General features: G+C 38.3%; 1 protein-coding gene across 1 annotated transcript in view; it reads left to right on the top strand.

Moving 5' to 3' along the window:
* The first annotated feature begins 4164 nt into the window (after positions 1–4164).
* Positions 4165–20529, top strand: part of Thsd7a (thrombospondin type 1 domain containing 7A) — a 365115-nt gene continuing 348750 nt past the window's right edge. Inside the window, exon 1 of the mRNA XM_075953378.1 lies at positions 4165–4806. Within this exon, the coding sequence (XP_075809493.1) occupies positions 4650–4806 (157 nt within the window). The 5' untranslated portion in view covers positions 4165–4649. The remainder of the gene's footprint in view (positions 4807–20529) is intronic.

Genomic DNA, 20529 nt, shown 5'->3' with positions numbered 1-20529 from the left:
GCCTCTTCTCTCTGAGACTGACGCAGGTTAAGATCTTTCCTGGTAAGCCATCACCTTGTGGTGCTTCACAGATTATTAGAAATGGGTTAAGCAAGATATGAGAGTTAGCCAAGAAGAGGCTAGAACTAACAGGCCAAGCAGCGTTTAAAAGAATACAGTTTCCATGTAATTATTTCGGGTAAAGCTAGCTAGTGGCCGGGAGCAGGGCAGCAGGAAGCAGCCCACAACTCCTACTACAGAAGGTCAGAAAAGCAAACAGCCAACCATTGCGTCTTGCTTCTACCTCAGTTTGAAATGATAATCCTGCCTTCAAGAATCCCAAAATGAGTCTGAGACTGAGAGATGTCTCCTCCCATTTTATAACCTTGTCTAGGACTGGGATTAAAGGTGAGTACCACTAGAATTAAAGGCATACACTGTCTGGTTTCTATTTCAAACTAGCGTAGCTACTAGGATTAGGGTGTGTGTCACTACTGCCTGGTCTGTAAGGCCGACCAGTAGGGCTGTTTTACTTTTCTGATCTTTTGGCAAGCTTTATTTATTAAAATACAAATGAAATGCCACTACAGTCAGTGATCTTGTCTTTTAGTGTGTTGTTCTCCTGTGTTTCTCAAGTATACAAATCACTGCGTTTAGCCAGAGTGCTCCCTTCTCTAAAAAACATTCTCCCTAGTTACCATTGGTAGACTACTCAAACATATTGACTGCTATCTTCTGCCAAGTACCACTGATGCCTTATGTACCACATAGAACAGGATACTCCCTGAGTCTAAGAGCATGTGTAAATAGTCTATCCCCAATGTTGAAGCATCTGCAATTAAACATAGTGCTTTCACCTGATGCACAAAATAGAATCTCCTTTGTTTCCAAAAGACTCTAGTTTTAATAACATGGATAATATATGACAATATTATTCTGTAAAACCTTAACATTTAACATCTTACCTCTTATTACAATATAATAAAACTCCAAATCCGAAACTAGTTGATTAACCAACCAATCAAAAAAACCAACATAGTATTCTGTTGGTAACTAAAAAGGAATGGGAAGGGAAATCGAGGACAAATATGAGTCAAAATTGAAAAGTAAGATACATGGCTATTAAGATACATGGGAAATGTTTTTTACTTTGTAATTTGATGGGTGTAGCAGAGGATTGATGGGAAAGATTCTAAAATAAATTTGTTGAATACAAATCTTGGTTAAGTATGACACCTAGAGGATGCATAAATAGAATTCCTTTGAGTTTTGATTGTTGTTATTAGACTTAAGTAGCAACTATGTGGAGAAATTAATTTAAGATTTTCATTTCAAAATAAGCATTTTACATAATTATCTATGTAATATTGTATCAATAAATAATTCTGTCAATATTGTATCATTTAAGTATATTCATAAAATTACATTAAGATAGTTTTAATCATCAAATAAGCAATTTTTATATTTGCCTTATGTATCACCTTACACACTCACTCACACATGCATGCATGCATACCCGCATGCAGGAGTGTGTGTGTATGAATGTTTATACCTTTATACAGTATGGTTTTTAAATGAGAGCAAAGATAACAGAGGGCAATTAAGGATACCATACTTATAATGAATAGCGTAAGAATTGTGCCATTTCTAGTATTTAGAAATGTTTTACATTTATCTTCTGTTGGTTTGGAAAACACTTTTAGTCCTGGCTCATTAATACTTGAACAGTTTATGAAAAAATGGTGACTGATTTACTTCATGGCAGGCTGTACAGATGGCCAATTTAAATCTGCATCCTTGAGATGTCTCAGAACTGCATTTTGACATGGTGTCATTAAACATTTGTTTATTATTTATATCATTCTAGAAAACAAAGATGTATATTTCTTGCTATCCCTTGCCATGTATCAGGTTTATTGATAAAGTTAATCCACGTGAGCAGTACTTTTTTTTCTCAAGGAGTTGTGTATCTGAATATATACATCACCTTGTCTCCTCAGCGACCCAAGCATTTTTGTCCTCAAGTGCAGTAATGGCATTATATGAACAGAATGTGACATTGATGTAGACATATGTTCTTATGACTTAGTTTCGATACCACTATTTAGAGATGTTTCCATTACTACGGAACATTTGCATGTGTACGTGTGGTAGGGGTCCCCTAAGCTTGATTTAAGTTTCATTTAAAAGAGGAGAACCTACTGATGAAAAATTTCAGACACTTCTGCACAAGTGTTACCTTAGTTAGGTATTTTAAATGATAACAGATTCTCATTTTGAAATTAGCCTTAACATTATAGCTTGTCATGTTTAATATCTTGTATGGATAAGTAATTATTATACAATCCTGGATAAATAAGAAAATCTAATCTTAAATTTTCATTTGACATTTAGCTACAGAGTGTGTCTTCTGAGGGCTTTAGGAAGTCTAGGCAGCGAGCTCGGACGTCAGCTCCTGTGTTTGCCTCCTTCCATGCCTCTTCTGTTGTACAATGAATCTCTCCACCTGGTGAACTGACTTGGGGCTTATGGAAAATGCCATGAATTGGCACTAACAACACAACCTGCAGCTTGAGGTTACAGCACTTCAGGGCTGGGCAGGAACAACAACTGAGAAGTACAACCAGAAGGGGTAGGGAGATGCTTCCTTGCAGGGTGGCCTTGCAAGGAGGAGGAAATTCTGAGAGAACAGAACCCAGGAGGCCAGGGCAGGTCTTTTTCTTCTTTGACAGAGGGAACGTTGAAAGACTTGCTCCTTCAGGGAAGCATACATTAGTTAGGATCAGGCTTCCTTTGTATCCCTATCAACCTATAATCTTTTGATCATTGCCTAGTTTTCACCAGTGTAGAAATAGTAAGCCACACTGGCTTATTGCCTCTAATCACAGACACAGGCCAGGGCTCTCTGAGCTTTTAATTCCCTCTTAGAGGCCTAACACAGTGAAAAGTAAACAAAGACCAAATTTGCAACCCTGAATGCAGCTAATTTCCTCTGATGTCAGAATACTTAAACAGGCAGGACCTGGGAATTATTTGATCAAACCTGCTTTTAATCTAATGCATGCAGAAGGGCTGTGTCTGGAAAGCTCTGTAGAATGACAAGCCTCCCCAGGGAGCACTATGTAAGGCTTCCTCCATAAGAAACAGTAGCTTTCCCATTTCAGAGTCCTGGGTGGCTGCATCCTAGTGAGTAAAGTCACCAAAAGAAGTTTTCTGCTTTTCAAATGTTATTGTAGGTAGTGTGAGATTAGGAACCAAATGACAATAGTTATCCTTAGCTTTTGGTTGCTGGGACATTTTTGTTGTTGTTTTGCTTTGTTTTCAATGGCTAGCTGCCTTGACATTATTTAAGCTTTATGAGGAAATGAATTAATAATAAAAGACTGTTATTGTGAGTCTGTGGCAGGAGGACAAAGCTCTATCTGACTGCTCACATTCTTCTGTTAGCACTGATCTAAGAAAATGAAAACAGAGAACAAAAGGAACAAGCCATGTGCTTTCCTATTTTGGTTGTGAAAAGCACCTTTAACAGAATCAGGAGATATTAGTCTCAGGAATAAAATGTAAGTGAAAATATTTATTAACTGGGAAACAGCCAACTAGAGTTACTGACACATTTGTGCTTTAATTTTTCTCCCCACCTCTGAGACTTGCTTATTAGTGTGTTTTCAACAGAGAGAGGAGAGAAAGAAATGGAATGGAACTTTTATTCACTTCACGGTTGATCTAGGATCCAGCTAACAGTGTCTGCATATTCTTACTCACGCAATTAGACGGCATCGCGCACTCTTCTTAAGTACGAATTCACTTTCAAAGACGATGTATGACAAGACAATGTATTGAATTTGACACAGACTAACCATGGTCACATTGTTAACTGAGAATGGACTGAAGTCAAAAAAAAAAAAAATAAACACTTTAGAAAGTCCTCAGTTGCTTTTTGACAGTGAGCTCTAGTCTGTTCCTTTATAGATTCATAATACTGCTCCTCGCATAAAGTGATTTGGAAGGTACGGCTTCAGAATAAATGACCAACGCTGATGCTTTGTGTAAATATGCAGGGAGAATAACACGCCACTAGATCAGCATTTGACTCCTTGGGTGACGATGAATTTCAATGTCAGTTATTCGTCATCCTGAAGCCTGCCCCGAGATGATTCCTTTCATTGGTGTATCCTTGCGAACATATTTCAGCGCACCATGTGCCAGGGAGTTCTCGGGGCGGGCGCGTGGAGTCTGGGTGCTGGCCCTGTGCCCTCGCTGGCCCCCGTCTGTGGTCCCCTCGGGTCCCCTCGGTTCCTTTCGGTTCTCGCCCCCCTCCCCTCCCTACAGCTGGCGGCGGGGGCTGCTCCTCGCAGAGCTCTGGGCCGGCTCTGTCAGCTGGGGCCCCCTGCGGCCGTCTGTGTCCCTTGCCGCTAGGACCTGCCAGTCTGCGCGCCATGGCAGCGGCGGCAGCATCCCTGCCAGCATCCCCGCCAGCGGCGGCGGCGGTGGCGTCCACGGGCGCCGCGGATGCTATTGTTCCCTAGTGATAGTTGCTCTTTGGCTGCTTTTCATCTGGAGCGAACAATAGCAGCGGAGAAAGCTTTGCGTTTTCTTCTGCTGGAGAAGGAAGGACGGTTCCCCGCGAGAGTACTACAGCTCCAGAGGCTGGAGCGGCTGTGGACAGCATGGGGCTGCGAGCCGGGCGCCTAGCGTCCCCGAGCCGGGGCGTCCTGCAGCTGCTGCGGCTGCCGCTGCTTTTGCTGCTCTTGCTGAGCTCCGGCGCCCGCGGGGCTGAGGCGCAGGGAGACGCCGAGGTGCCCACCCTCTATCTGTGGAGGACTGGTAAGTGGGACAGAGTTGCCCTTTCCTCCATCTCTAAATCCGGGACCATGATAGGGAGCTGGGGACTCCTGGAGGGATCCCTGTCCTTCCAGCTGGTTCTGTTTATGCCGGGATCCTCAGGTCAAAAGTATGATTCCTGCAAGCGAATTAGGTCACGTCCTAAGCCATCAGGAAAGAACAACATAACTCAGAGGCAACAGTGAGTCACTGGGGTGATTGTTTCTCTGGCAGCTCGGCCGTGAATGAGGGCAGCGCTGTACTTTCATTACAAAGTGAAGTGTTTTTCTTCTCTGGGTTTCCAGCCTGAGACTTTCTAAAATGACAGTCTCGCAAAGAACAAGTAAACAGTTTTGCTGATGTTATGTTTGGGCCAACAGTATGCTTACTGCTGTTATATGTGAGGGGGCAGAGTTAAATTTCTTAAGTGTACATTTGTGGTGTGTGGGACACTCGGGGACACCCTGTGAGGACAGATCGAACAGTAAGAAGCAAGGGAGGCTCCTAGGGACCCTTAGGGAAGACTGGATAGCGCAATTTATAAAGAGTGTGTTAAAATGGTTTTTACAGTGTGGAGTGATTAGCATGTGGGTTTTGAAACTTTTCCTTCCCGGAAAGAAGTTTTTTTTCGCTTTGTTTTTCGACCAGACAAGAAAGGCAGCAACTCACTGCTCCTAAGACTCTCCCTGAAAAGAAAGCTCTGTAGAGGCAGGAATCCTCAGACAACAAAACCTGAGGGCTTCAGGCTCCCCTCTCTGCGGGGTGGGTGGATGCTCTCTGTCCGCTATGGGAGATGGAATTCACGAGCCTGCCTGAGACTTCATACACTCACAGGAAGAAAGTGGAGGAGGTATTCTCGTTGCTGAGGGCTGAGGATGACTTGAGAGTTCCTGAGCGTTTCCTAAGTATTGAATGGGATGAGGCAAAAGAAAAAGTGTCTAAATCGCAAAGTAGGGTCTCCTTTCAGGCTTCAGTCCTTCTTAGCCCTGCTGAGGAGGCAGATCAATTTACACCAGAATCACACTGATGACTGAACGTTTAAAGAAGGACCACATATCCAAACAACGTAGTGAGGGAACTAAACAAAACTGACTTAAAGATAAAATACACTTTACCTTGGAATATTGGATGATTTTGCTTTGACTAGCCTGTGTCCACATTCATGCATTTTGCATGTGGACACAGGCTAGTCAAAGCAAAATCATTCTTGCTAACCCTTTGAAGACCAACTGGTGGGTGAATGCAGATAAAATCAAATTAATTCCTTTGGTTTTTAAACAAAGAATTAGGAGTTTTATTTATTTTTTCCTAAACTGGTAGTAATTGGTAGTATTTAGAACGGGCTTCTCAGATAAATATTGGGCAAACAGTGCTGGGGTAGTTGAAATTTGTACTATCAAAGGAACATGAGTCAAGTAGTAATTCAGATGAAAGGGAGTGTATTCAACATGTACTGTGCTGCCTCTCAGGTGCCAATATATGCCAACATTAATTGGCAGGAACACAAGCCAATTAACAGTTTAAAATAGAAGGAAACACTCGGGATCAAGGGGATGGAGACCTTGAGTCCAGTGCCAGGTTCAGCTCTATCTTGCTCTATGAATAGTTTGCTTGACTTTTGACCTCTGCTTCCTCAGCTGCCTACAGTTTGATACCATTTGCTTTTGATTGCCCACATATGCAATGGTATAAGCAAGTGGGTTGTGAAAAACTAACTCGTGCATTGCCAAGTTTTGTGCAAGCAAGAGGATGAGGATGGTGTTACTGTTTGTTTTTTATTTTTCCACAGTGATTTCCAGTTTGATGGAAAATAATGGAGAATTTAACCTGTTGGACAAAATAATATTTCCTTTCTTCTTATTTTTTTTTAACCCACTTAGAGAAAGGGAGATGTTACTAGGTCTGAAATGAGTTGAGAATAGTTCTCAGAGGAACTAGGACTTTTGTAGAGGAAAAGAGTAACCAAAAATACAGAGGTGATAGAATCATGTCTATCTTTGATGAAAAGCAAGCAAGTAAATTTGGTTCAAACGAGAAATGAAGCCAGAGAAAGGTAGAAGTAAAGGAACTGGGAGAGGAGGATAGCAAAGTTGAGTACATCTGCTCCAATCAGGGGAACTTGTTCTTTCTTTCAACTGTTTACAGGAAGTATCATGAAATATGACATCATGTAGGTGGAGTTTTCACTGTAAAGATCTGGGGAAGGAGCTTGAACTGTCAACAGCATGATGTCCATTATGGTGGCCTCAGATAGTACCCGGTTCAATGATTATAAAAGATAATTTTTAAATATCTACTCAGCCATTAAGTTTTTATTTGCATGAATATATATGCAAATGCACATATCTTAATGTACAACGTGTTCATGTAGTAAAGTGTTTGTGACTTATGCAGAGTATATTAGATTTATGATATATGAATGATAACATATTATATGTGTTATATGGCAGTTTTAGGTCAATTTACAACAAAGTGATTGAAGATTTTCAGTTGGTTCTCACTTTAGTAGGGGGTGAATGTGATTTTGTCATCTTTGCCCTTGACCAGCTTAAAACTAAACAATGCTATAAATTCACAATAATTAATACATGGCATACCATACTCATGAACATTGTACAAGAGCAGAGGTCATGTAATTGATAAAATAGTTGAGGGTATAGATCAATGAGAAATTCCTTTTGCTTTTGATCCTGGCTTTTTGCCAAATATAAAGTGTAGCAGAGTAGGAAGAGAGAATATAAAAATAAAGATTTACCTAAACATTCCTAGATATTGAATGTCTCAATGACAGTGCAGCTCATGACTCAGTAGAGAAGTATTAATATCAATGAAGTCAATTTCAAACAGATTTTAAGAAAATTCTAAATCTATGAAAAAGCTGTTAGAGCTTAACATACAAGGAGGTTAAGAGGTATTGGAAGCTTAGGAAGATAATTAAATTATCATTTGATGAGAAAGAAGAGAGGTGAATCTAAAAGCTGTGGGTATAATAAGAGAACAGAAAGAGCATCAGATGTTATAGTAAAGCATAGAGAACAGCTCTGCTTTGTATCTCAGAAGGCATCAGCTCAGATTTAACATGCCTAAAGAAGTCATAAGGGTACCCATCATTTCAGCACCCAAGAATTGAGATACAAGGTGACAAGAAGAAAATCAGTTTTCTTAGGACTGGGAAGAATATCAGTTTCGTTATGGTACACTGAACTTGAGGTACAGTGATCTAATGGATAAAATTAATGCAAAGAAATCTAACGGGTGATTAGGAGAGGGAACTGTGCTGAATTAGGAAGCTCGGAAGTCAATTATGATTTTTCAAGTTGTGAGTGGTTTGCTAACAAAAGCAAATATTGAAATGTAAAAAAAAAGGATATTTCACAAAGAATATTAAGTTCTCAAGGGGAACATCATAAACTAGTTAAACAAGTTGAGAAAATATTATCAGAAAAGTTGTAAGGAAAGAGCAACAGGTACTCAATGATAGATGTGGATTATTAAATCATAATGTAAAAGTACAAGAAATTCCAGAAATTCTTTGGTATGGGATTGTAAAGCATTACAGGGAATATCATGCAAGATGAATAACTGCTAAGAGAGCAGCGGTTATGGGATGAACATGATGGCTAGAGTGCTAGATATTGAAATTAATTAATTAATGAACAACACAGTAGAAATCAAGCTCTATGATTCAACTGAATAACCAATAGCATTTAAGCCTTTCTCTATACTTTCAAGGTGATTTTGTTATAGAGATAACTAAACTATTTTTTAAAATATGAGCTTAAATTTTCTTTTTATTGATTATACTTGTTTCCTTTAGACATTTCATACATGTATATAATAGATTTTGTTCTATTATATCTAGGTTGAGCAAGGTGTCCATCCAAAGAGAACAGGTTCCAAAAAAGCCGGTAAAAGCAGAAAGGATAAATCCTGGTGCCACTGACAGTGGCCGCTCAGTCTGCCCCAGCCATGCGACTGTAACCAACATTAAGAAGGACTAGTTTGGAGCTATGCTTGCTCCTTCCCAGTCTGACTAGTGCTGGTGAGCTCCCATTAGCTCGGATAGACTGTTTCAGTGGGTGTACCCATCATGATCTTGACCTTTTTGCTCATATTCTCACTCCTCCCACTCTTCAACTGAACTTAAGGAGCTCAGTCCAGTGCTCTGATGCAGGTCTCTGCCTCTGCTTCCATTAGTTTCTATGGTGATATTTAAGATATCCATTAGTCTGGCTACAGGGCAAGGTCAGTTCGAGCACCCTCTCCTCTGTTGCTTAGTAAGGTCTTAGCTGGGGTCATCCTTGTGGATTCCTGGGAAATTGTCTAGAGCCAGGTTTCTTGCTAGCCCCATAATGGCTCCCTCAATCAAGATATTTCTTTCCTTGTTCTCATCTCTATCCTTCCTCCATCTCGATTATCCCATTCCCTCAAGTTCTCCTTTCCCTTCGTCCCTCCTGTTCCCCTCCACCCTCTCTTCTCCCCCACCCTCACGCTTCCAGTTTTGTCAGGCGGTCTTGTCAATTTCAGCTTTCCAGGTAGATCTATAAGTTTTTCTTAAGGTTCATTCACCTTGTTACTTTGCCTCTCTAGGATAATGAACTGTAGGCTCAACATAATTTGTTTATACCTAGTATCCACTTATGAGTGAGTACATAACATATTAAGAGTTTAAATTTTCTTTCTTTCTTTTTTTCCTGGATTTTCGAGACAGGGTTTCTCTGTAGTTTTTGGTGCCTATCCTGGAACTAGCTCTTGTACACCAGGTTGGCCTCAAACTCACAGAGATCCTTCTGCCTCTGCCTCCCGAATGCTGGGATTAAAGGTGTGCGAGTTTAAATTTTATTGTTGACAAAAGACATGGAATTTAAATTTTCTTGTTGACCATGTCCTTTGATTTACACCTTGGAAATAACCTAAATACCCCTTGACTGAAGAATGGATAAGGAAAATGTGCTACATTTACACAATGGAGTATATACAGCAGAAAAAAAAATGACATCTTGAAATTTGTAGGCAAATGAATGGATCTAGAAAACATCATATTGAATTAGGTAATCCAAACTCAGAAAAGCAATTGTCATATGTACTCACTCATTGGTGGTTTTAAGCATAAAGCAAAGAAAACCAGTCTACAAATCACAATCCCAGAGAACCTAGACAATAAATAATGAGGACCCTAAGAGAGACCTAGATGGATCTAATCAGTATGGGAAGTAGAAAAAGACAAGATCTCCTGAGTAAATTGAGAGCATGGGAACCATGGGAGAGGGTTGAATGGGAGGGGAGAAGAAGAGAGGGGAATGGAGTAAAATGTATAGCTCAATAAAATAAATTTAAAAAGTTTAAATTTTCAATTGTTTTATATTATAGCTAATTAAAATTAACTTGTATTTATATGAATTGTTAATGATATATTACATCAGTATGCCAAATTACTGATGTCATTATAATTTGAAAAAAATAAGATATTGTTAGATGGCAAATAATCACTTTAAGTATTAAATGGTTTCTTACTGTTTATACTTTTATTTGCTTATGGAATTATTCACCTAATAGTTTTGGTTAATTATATTCACCCAACAATTTCACACTACAAGAAAGAAGAGATTGACAAAAATGTGCTTCACAGCATCAGAACATTTGGCTTCCACCAACCGAAGTCATGGAGACTTATTCTCAATTATGTCCTAATTGAAAATATTGTCCATTATTTAGAATTGAATTATTTGCAAGTGCAATTATCTCTTAAGAAGAATGCCTCTCACATTAGGTTCATGTAACATAACTATATTGTCACAGTGTCCTTTACATAACTAATTTTGAAATGATACCTTTATTTTCAATGTGAAGTGAAATGTAATCATTTTCCTTTTAGTTTCTTTTACTGAGAGTCACTGTAGTTTGAAAATAAAGTCACCTGAAGTGTCTACAGAGAATGATCTCTTCATACCAGTTCCTACATAGGAAAAGAGAGACCTATCATACCAGACAGATACTTTTCGTGAACTTCAGTTATGCAGGGAAAGTGCCTTTCCTTGAACCATGACTTGGTTTACTCATAAACTTGATGAAAGGATGAGCACCAATATCACTTCATCCTGGTCAGAGTGTTTGAAAACATTCTGTCTCTGTTACCTATGAAATTATCTTGTGTCCCTGAATATTTATTCATTTTTTAATTTTACATTCCTACTGCAGCCTCCCTTCCCTAACATCCCCTTCCAGTCTCCGTCTCCCATTCCCCCTCCCATCCCCAATCATTTCCTCTTTCATCTCCATCCATGAAAGGGCACATTGCCTATGAGTAACAATAAAATATTTTATTTTATCTCCACTACGGTTTATGGCATATATTCTCTAGAATTTAGTATAGCAACATTTATAAGGTACTAGTGAAATGCTTCATTCACATAAAAATTCAACAGTGATGGTTTTAATAGTTTGCTAGCATTCTTCTACACAATTTTGTAACTTCAATCAAGTCTGAAAATGTATATTAGCTCTCTCTAAAAACACTGTTTTCCCTCTAAATACATTATTTATCTTATATTGATATAGTTAAAATACCACAGGTTATAAGAAATGTAGCATTATAGAATGAAATGCACACAGATTGAGATCATACAGAATTGTTTTAACCTAGATCCTACCTGATTATACTGGTTATTTCAATACTATGATGTTTTATAATAGAAAGATAACAGAAGTTCTGAAGTGTAAAAGTTCCTGCGAAGTTTTACAGGTACTAAACAGAAAGTATTTAACTAGGTCCTCTTAAGATTAACGCTCAAATATAATTCATCGCAGATATAATTCGCAAGGGTTCAACTGGTTGCAACTGTTTGTCTGCTGATTTCAATAAGGGACAAACAAGAAAATCTAGAAAATGAAGTTATTTGTTCATACGCCTAACTATTATTTTAAATTGTCACTTACTGAAAATCATAAGAATATTCTTAATAACAATCCCAAGGTCAATTGTGCAATAGAAGCTTTTGTACTTCATTTTGTAATGGTTCTCGGGGGACTGAGCAAGAGACTGAAATTACACATATTTTAAAAAATCTTATTTTAGAGTTTCATGCATACGATGAAGTTTGATGTCTACTCTATATCACTCCTCTTCAACTCTCCTCAGATTTCCAAACACATATCCCCTGCCTTTTTTTCTAACTTTTTCCCCCCTGCCCCAATTTTTAGTTCTTGTGTGTTTGTCTTGTTGGTTGGTTGGCTTTTTGTTTGTTTGTTTTTTGTTTTTTTGAGAACCGTATAGCTATGACTGCTCTAGACCTAGCTCTGTAAACCAGGCTGGTCTTGAACTCAGAGATGTGTCTGCCTCTGCTTCCTGAGTGCTTAGATTACAGGCGTGTGCCACCGCTTCCCATTCCCACTCCTATTTTTATTCGTTCACTTTATTGTTTTTATTATCCAGTAAGATCGCTTAGTGCTGGCCATAGTGCATGGGTATGATGAAATCACACACTGGAGCCTGTGCAACCACCAATGGCCACCTTTCAAAAAGAAGGGTTCTCCTTCTCTCAACAGCTATCAATGCCAATAGCTCCTCATCTGGATAGCATTGCTCCAGCTTTATGTGTTGGCTTGTTTTACTTTGTAGGCAATTATTTGAATAAGCAGTTCAAGTTCCTGAGGCTTATACTGTACCGTGTCCTTTTTTTTTGTTCTAGGTGTATGGGAAAATAAGTAGAATTTGCTCTTTCCATTAACTTACCATCTCTCCTTTTCTTCTACTATTACAACCTTGTGATGCAGAGGCAGGCAGATCTCAGTGAATTCGAGGCCAACTTAATCTACACCAGGACAGTCAACACAGAGAAATTCTGTCTCAAAAAAAAAAACAAACAAAAACAAAAGACAAACAAACAAAAGAACCCTTGTGCCAATGTTATATATTTGATACAATATGTTACTTAACTCATTATCTTAACTAATCCATGCTTTCCTTTAATGTTCATTCTTTGTGCTATACATTCTATGGATTTGACATACACATGAAGCTTTATGATATGTCATGCTGGTATTTTATAAGAAAATTTCATTGACATAAAATTATCTGTGCTCAGTCTATTTATTCCTCATTTGCTGTCCCTGAGTCTCTAGCAGCAACTGATATTATTGCCTCTACATTTGGAGTTTTTCTATGGTAAATAGCTGAATCATGCAGTGCCTCTTCATATTATCTTCTTTAACTTGTAAAATTCCTGCAAGTTTTTTTTATTGTTTAGTAGTTCATTCTAGTATTGAATAATACTCCATTGTTTATAAATGCCACAGTCTATCAATTCGCCTATTGAAAGATTCTGAAGTTGCCCCCAAGTGCTGCAAATTATAAATATAAATATGTTTCTATGGATCTTTGTTTCAACTTATTTGGTTACTAAGGAATTTGAGGTTTCAAAAGACTGCAACAGTTTCTCTTCCCCGCCCCTCTCTGTGCTTGCTGCCTGAAGAAGATATAAAACTCTCAGCTATTTCTCCAGTACCGTGCTTTCCTGCCTGCTTCCATGCTCTCTATCATGATGATAATGGACTAATACCAAAAATTCATGTACTCTACTCTTCTCTGGAACCATAATCTCCAAATCAAATGCCTCCCTTTAGGACTACCTTGGTCAAGGTCTCCCAGAAATGGAACAATAACTATTACAGTTGTCTGTACTTTTTCTTTTCTCATAAAGAAAGACATGACTGGGGAAAGTTGGACATATACTCTGCCTTTGACCAGGTGGAAATAAGTCACATCCCATTGTGCTGACACTGTGGTCAGGTTACCAGGGAACCTAGTAGTTAAGGCAGAGAGACACTTAGATTTCTCCATTGACTATTGGGTTGAGTGCCACAAGTAGGAATCAATTGAACAATGGCTATTGAGTGAATACTTTGCATACATAAATGGAAAAACGTGAACCACTATCAAAGTAGACAATTTAAAGCTATTTCAGGACCTCAGTGGAAAACCAAGTCCCTTAATCATCAGAGGTAGACACTGATTTTGCAGAGGTAACAATTTAATTTATGCAAGGTTTGTTCCATACGTGTTCTTCCTTGGATTATGATATCATTAGCAATAGCTAGATATTTGAGTCTTGTAAATGAATGTGTTTACAGATATGTTTTAGCATGTGTTAAATAGTGACATCAGAGTACCAATAGTAACTATTGGGTTACATTTTATCATCTTATGTTTTTTTTTTTTACAAGGTCTCTCTTTGTAGTCATGACTTTCCTAGAACTCACTTTGTGGACAAGGGTGGCCTTGAGCTCACAAAAACCTTGCTTGCCTTTGCCTCCAGAGTTCTGGGATTAATGGTGTCTGCCATTAATGGTGTCCAGCAAGTCTACAGTGCCTTTCTTCACAGGTGTTTCCTCATCCAGTGCTAAGCAGGCCAGACCTTGGTTAGCTTCCAAGATTAGACAAGATCAGAGGCATTGAGGGTTCTATGGCCTTAGACTGGGCTACATTGTTTAAACGTTATTTTTATTCACTCTGTCAGAATCTGAGAATGTGAGAGTAAACGTCACCAACCCAGTGTCCCAGATTCTGTCCCCGACACTGCTGAAGGACCAAATCCACAGTTAGAATGAAAGCAGCACTAACTTACACGCACCTAAATCTGCATTTATTAAAATAAGATATTTCAGAACAGAATTTTGGGCCAGCTATACATGAACTGCTCAAAAAATTAGAGCTGTGATTTCTAATCTCTTTTTAAATTTTGTTCTTCAGCTATAAATTAGGTATGCATTATGGTCTACTTTTCAATATAGTTTAAAGAAAATAAGATAAACATGTACAGGACTTAAACAATGTTTGGTAATTACTCATAAAACAGTTATCTACTACATGTCAGTGATCTCAGTGTGAACTGAAAATGCTCTCCTCACCCCTAGGGAAATGTCTGTAGTTAGCATCTTTTACTTTTTTGATTTGGTTCTTCCTCTATGGATCTATGCGCGATGCCTGTGCCTTACTACATCTGATAGTGGTTTTTTTTGTTTTGTTTTCCTTGCCTGTTGCTGGGCAAAGAGCATCACCCCTTTTTAGCAAAGGCAGTGCTTTTAAACAGAGTACAGTTTTGAAAGCACAGGGTATTCTGCCTTGATGTTTTTCCTTGAGACTGCACACATCCTTGCCGTGCTGGGAATGCTGGAGGTGAGACTCCTCAAGAGGGGCGATGCAGCTTCCAAAAGCCTAGTGCAGTAACACCCGAGACTATTCTTGGCAGGATGAGTTAACTCTGTGATGTGTGAAGAGGAAGTGAGCGCTGCATTTCCCAAAGTGCAATGTGTTTTGGTGTATACATTTATGTCACATATATAATTAGACATTTAGGTCACATATATAGTTAGACTAACAATTTACACACTTAAGTCTAAATGGTTCAATATATTACTAACAAAACTATTTAATCTCTACTTGGAGGAAATCCAGCTGTGCAAAAACTGTTTCATGCCCATTAAAACATATTTACCTATATATTTCTAAATTGCATTGAGCATTTCAAATTTATGGTAGAATCACAATAATGTAGCATTATAAGCACACTAACACACAACACACATATCTATCCAGATGTGTCCTAAACATATAAATATAGATTTGTATGCCCAAACACCCCCCCTCATTTATAGCTAAATCATTACACAGAACTTAATTATTTATCTATTAGAAAATTACAACATGTGAAATGTGTTTTGTATGTGTTATTTATAGTACAGGCTTTGCAATGTTATTCAATTATTCATACTTTTTTCTAAAATATTAATTATTTTCAATTTTATTTTAGTGTGCTTTGTGCTAATTTTTCTGCTCAATAAAACTCCATAAAAGCATTTATTATGCAAGTTGTTATACCATCTCCCACCACGTAAAAGTTTTATTTTTAGAGACTTTACATCTAACCATCTTCCTCTGTTTGCCACCCAGGTGTCTGACCATATCTACCAACTACCGTGCTTGCATATATTTCTAAGAATTTCTTTTCTTTTAGTAGTATCTGTCTGCAATCACATCAACAAATTCCAATTTGTGTTACAAATAGTCAACGTTGATTAAAACATTGTGAAGACAGTATGGGTAAGAAACCCAAGCAGAATAGTACAGGCAATGTATTCCTGCTATCCAGAGGGGACAGTTAAGGTAAAGAAAACACATTCTGTAACTTCAGAGGATGCCAGCCACAGAAATAGGTGGTCTTTTTCCTCTCTGGCTTGTGTCGAGCAGGCTCAATTAAGTAGAACCAGGTTTGCAGTGGCTATTTTATGGCACGCTCTATGCCAGGAACAGGAGAGCAGACTTAAAGAGCATGTGAATCTGTATCTCTTGGAAATCCCCATTAAGTTTCAATAGGTCATTCAAAGTAAACAAACTGACTGTCAGTACAGGACACACTGACTCTTTTGCAAAACGGAACAAGCAAGGGATATATTCCCACAATATAAGCTTGAAAGATAAACAATTTACAAAGTAGACAGAAGCTAAAGCAGATAGAATTACACGCAGAGAAGGAACACTGATTAAAAACAAAACAAAATGAATAGAGGCTAAGAGAGATCATATGCATGCCTGTAACACAAGTACTCAGGAAGCTGAGTCAGGAGGGCTGTTAGCTCAAAACCAGCCAGGCTTCAGAGAGAGTAAGACAGACAGACAGACAGACAGACAGACAGACAGACAGACAGAGACAGAGAAATAGACAGAGAGAAAGAGAGACACAGACAGACAGAGAGAGAGAAACAATAAAACTTTTTACAAAGGACCAAAGTAAAACCAGCAAGATGGCTCAAAGGAAAGCCAGCAAGATGACTCAGGTGGTAAAGTATCCTGCTTTTATGTCTTTGAGCCCTGGCATACCCAAAGTGAAAGGAGAAAAGCAACTCCTACAACTGTCATGTGTCTGCACACAGGAGTGGGGACATACATACTCTTTCACACATAAATCAATAAGTAGGTAAGTAAATTAATAAATAGGAAGGTTGACTTGGTGATGGGGAGATGTGTTGGTATGTTTTGGATGGTGAGGAATGGGCAGGCTAATGCAGAGTTTTCTCTGATTCTAAGGAGATTCTCTAAGACTTTTCATCCTCTGGTTTATGGAAGAAAGTATGTATAGAACATCTCCAGGAGTAAAAGAATATACTTGTAATATTAAGCAAGGGGAACATACACATTTCATACAATTGTTGTTCTAAATGAACTTCCTTCACTTTTCTTGTAAACTTTGCAAGACAAGCACAGCCTTTAGTGACACTAATTACACAAACTTCTAGAATAACTTCCTTATTATTTGAAATTGGAATGTAGTTACATAATTCCTCCCATTTCTCTTCTCCTCTATAATCTTCCCATATAGCCCTCTTACTATTTTTAAGTTCATGATCCATTTTCATTTTTTGTTAGACACATTTGTTCCTAGATATTTCAGTAAAAAACTGCTCAATCTGCATAATGTTACTTCCATATGTATAATTTCAGAGCTGACCTCTTGCTATTGAATAAATAACTGTGAGTTCTTTGTAGAAAACTATTTCTCCTGCTGTTAGTTTAGTTGCCTATAATTCTTATATGGGGTGGGACAATAAAGATTTATCTCTTCATGTTAGCCTGTCTATTGGTGTAGTATTTGTTTATATCATGTTGATCAGACTTTCTGAGTGTTCTCTGACCTTTCTAAGAGATGTAATAACAGAACCGTTCCTATTCCTAGGCTGTTGTGATCTTTCTTCCAACTCCTGCCCAATTATGCCTAAGCCTTGGGCTTAAGAATTGTGTTTTTGATGTATCAGTTGGAGCAGGGCAACTCAAGGCCATTGTTCTCTGTATTTTGAGCTGGAGCAGTTTTCAGTAATGGCCTCTATATGTTACAATGAAGCTTCATTGATGAAGGGTGAGAAGGACACCTGCCTGTGAGTAAAAGGACAAAGGTGTGGAATATCAGTAAGGATTACGCTGGGTGAGTAAAGCAGAGGTTGTAGGTTTTCCTTAAAGACCCGTGACTTCATTAGCCCTGGGTAGTTAGTTGCTAGGTTTTCATTGCCGGCATGATTTTACTCTTGTTGGGTCCAATTAGAGAGATCTTGGTCTCTGCCAAGATATGCATGCTACCATTGCCCAGTAGGGTCACACATCACGCTGGTTATTGTTGTAGATCATACACATCATACTCAGGTAGGGATATTAGTTGATTCCCTCCTTAGAAGCTAGCATTGTGCCTTTTATGCCATGAAAACTAGTCCTCAGGAAGGAATCATTTAGGTCAGGACCAGTTCTGGCGCCTCCCAGTCCAGTGTCTGAAGTGGATGGCGTCTTCATTAATAGAAACATAAATTTCACTTCTGGGAGATAACAAAAGGGAACAACAACAGATTATAATGATGGTAGAGTCTCTTAAATAAAACTGACCAGTAACTAAAAAGGGGGCTTTTTAAGCCTGAGGTTAGGGTTTTTTGTTAGAAAGTCTATGACCCTTGAGTAGAGCATTATCTGCCCCACTAGGTGAATTTGATTTAAATTTTATATGTGTACAAAAGTTTACACGTATTTCATGCCATTTTAGGAAAGTAGATAATGTGATTCTTTATGATTTTTTAGACATCTTATTATTTTTCCATCCTCCTTTTTTCTCCTGTATTGACCTCCCTTGGCATTCCCTAATTAAAAGTCCTTCCCCATTTTTCCCATTTCCTCAATTATTTGTACCTTGCTATCCCCCTCTCTATTGCTCCCCAAGACTACCATGATTACTTTGTACTTTCCTGTTTGCTACAGAATATTTCAAGTTGTACACTCACGTTTTCTTTGAGGTCATTGTAAATGTGTTTGTGTCTATAATTTCTTTTTCTTTGTGAATGTTGTTGGTGTATTGAAAAACCTAATAATTTTTGTAAATTAATTCTGTATCTTGGCATATTACTAAAATTGGTCATTTCTAGAAGTGTTTTGTTTTTTGGTAGAATTTTTGAGATTCCATATGTATAATAGCATATCATCTGAAAATGGGGATAGTTTGACATTTTGTTTTACTATTGCATCTCTTTAAGTTTTTTCGTTTGTTGTATTGGTGCACTTCATGTTTCAGGTACTGTATTGAAAAGGACTGTGAATAGTGGACAACTCTGTTTTGTTTCTGATTTTAGTGGGATTGCTTCAAGTTTTTCTACATTTAGAATGATGTTTACATAGGCTCTTCATATATAACATACTGTATTGAGGTACATTCCCCTAATCCTTTTTTTTTTTTTTGATTTTTCGAGACAGGGTTTCTCTGTAGCTTTTGGTTCCTGTCCTGGAACTAGCTCTTGTAGCCCAGGCTGGCCTCGAACTCACAGAGATCCGCCTGCCTCTGCCTCCCGAATGCTGGGATTAAAGGCGTGTGCCACCACCGCCCGGCCACATTCCCCTAATCCTATACATTCTCTTGGACCTTTATCATGAACACGTGGTAGATTTTTGTAAAAGGTCTTTTCTTCAGCTAGATGATCATGTGATTTTTGCCTTTACATTCAGTTAGGTAGTTTATTAATTTATTGACTTGTGTATATTGAAACATCTTTGAGATAAACCCAATTGTTCATAGTGGATAATCTTTTTCTATATATGTCTATATTCAGTTAGCAAGTATTTTATTGTAGATTTTTGAGTCTTTGTATACCAAAGCACCTTTAATCCCAGCACTCCAGACACAGTGGCAGACAGATTCTCTGTGAGGTTAGGCCACCCTGGCTACACTAGATTGGTACAGTCTCAAAGAGAAACAGACTCAGGCAGTGGTGGCTCAGCCCTTTAATCCCAGTATTTGGGAATCGCATGCCTTTAATACCAACAAAACCAAGGAGGTGAAGACAGGAAAAGAAATGGCTGAGCAGAGAGAGGAATATGAGGCAGGAGGAGACAGGAGTTCAAGACAGTTCATAAGGACAGGATCTTGCCCCCTTGAGTCCAAGGATTATTTTTTATAGGTAAGAACTAGTCACTGGCTCCTCTGCTTCTCTGATATTTCAGCTTTTATTCCCTTGATATCTGACTATGGGTTTTTTATTATTAAAACAAATTATAAATCACAGTACTGTGTAGTATCTATTTTGACTTATTTGTAAAGTTCATTTACTGTCTTATTTTTTCTGCTGCAATTTTGAGTAGCTCTATAGTAATTGAATAAACAGTCTTTCTCTGGTGGAGTCTGGGGTGAATAATGTGAGAAAAGTGAACCATGATGGTCCCAAGGCATGTGTAGCTAACTCTTTTTGCCAACTTGCTTGGTTTGTGGGAGTGCTATTCCCTAATTCCCTAAAGATTCTTTGGTTGCCTTTAAGAATAGGGCTCAATTAGAAAAAAAAAAATTTCTCATAAGGGATAATAGTGTGGTTCATCTACAACACCTGGTGCACTAAAATTGGATGATAAGTTTAAGACCCTTGTCTTTACCAAATCATGCTTCACTTTAAAAGCATATAAAACTTAAGTGTGACAGTAGAAAAATATATTACAAAATGCATTTGTTTTAATCTTAGAGAATGATTCTATGAGAGAACATGGGTGTCTGAAAAATCCCGGTGTATGCCCATCTATATTTTATATACCATTCTTTGTTGGTTTACTGGCTATGGTTTACTATGGAGGGGAGGAGGGCTCTCTGGAGAGGAAGAGCCAGCATCGGTGTATTCCTGGCTTCTGAGTTGGTATAGAAAATTACAGGAATACAGTAG

Source organism: Microtus pennsylvanicus, chromosome 19 (assembly GCF_037038515.1).
Source record: "Microtus pennsylvanicus isolate mMicPen1 chromosome 19, mMicPen1.hap1, whole genome shotgun sequence".
NCBI classification, from domain to species: Eukaryota; Metazoa; Chordata; class Mammalia; order Rodentia; family Cricetidae; genus Microtus; species Microtus pennsylvanicus.
The sequence above is the reverse complement of the archived record's forward strand: the minus strand, read 5'-3'. Positions and strand labels throughout refer to the sequence as shown.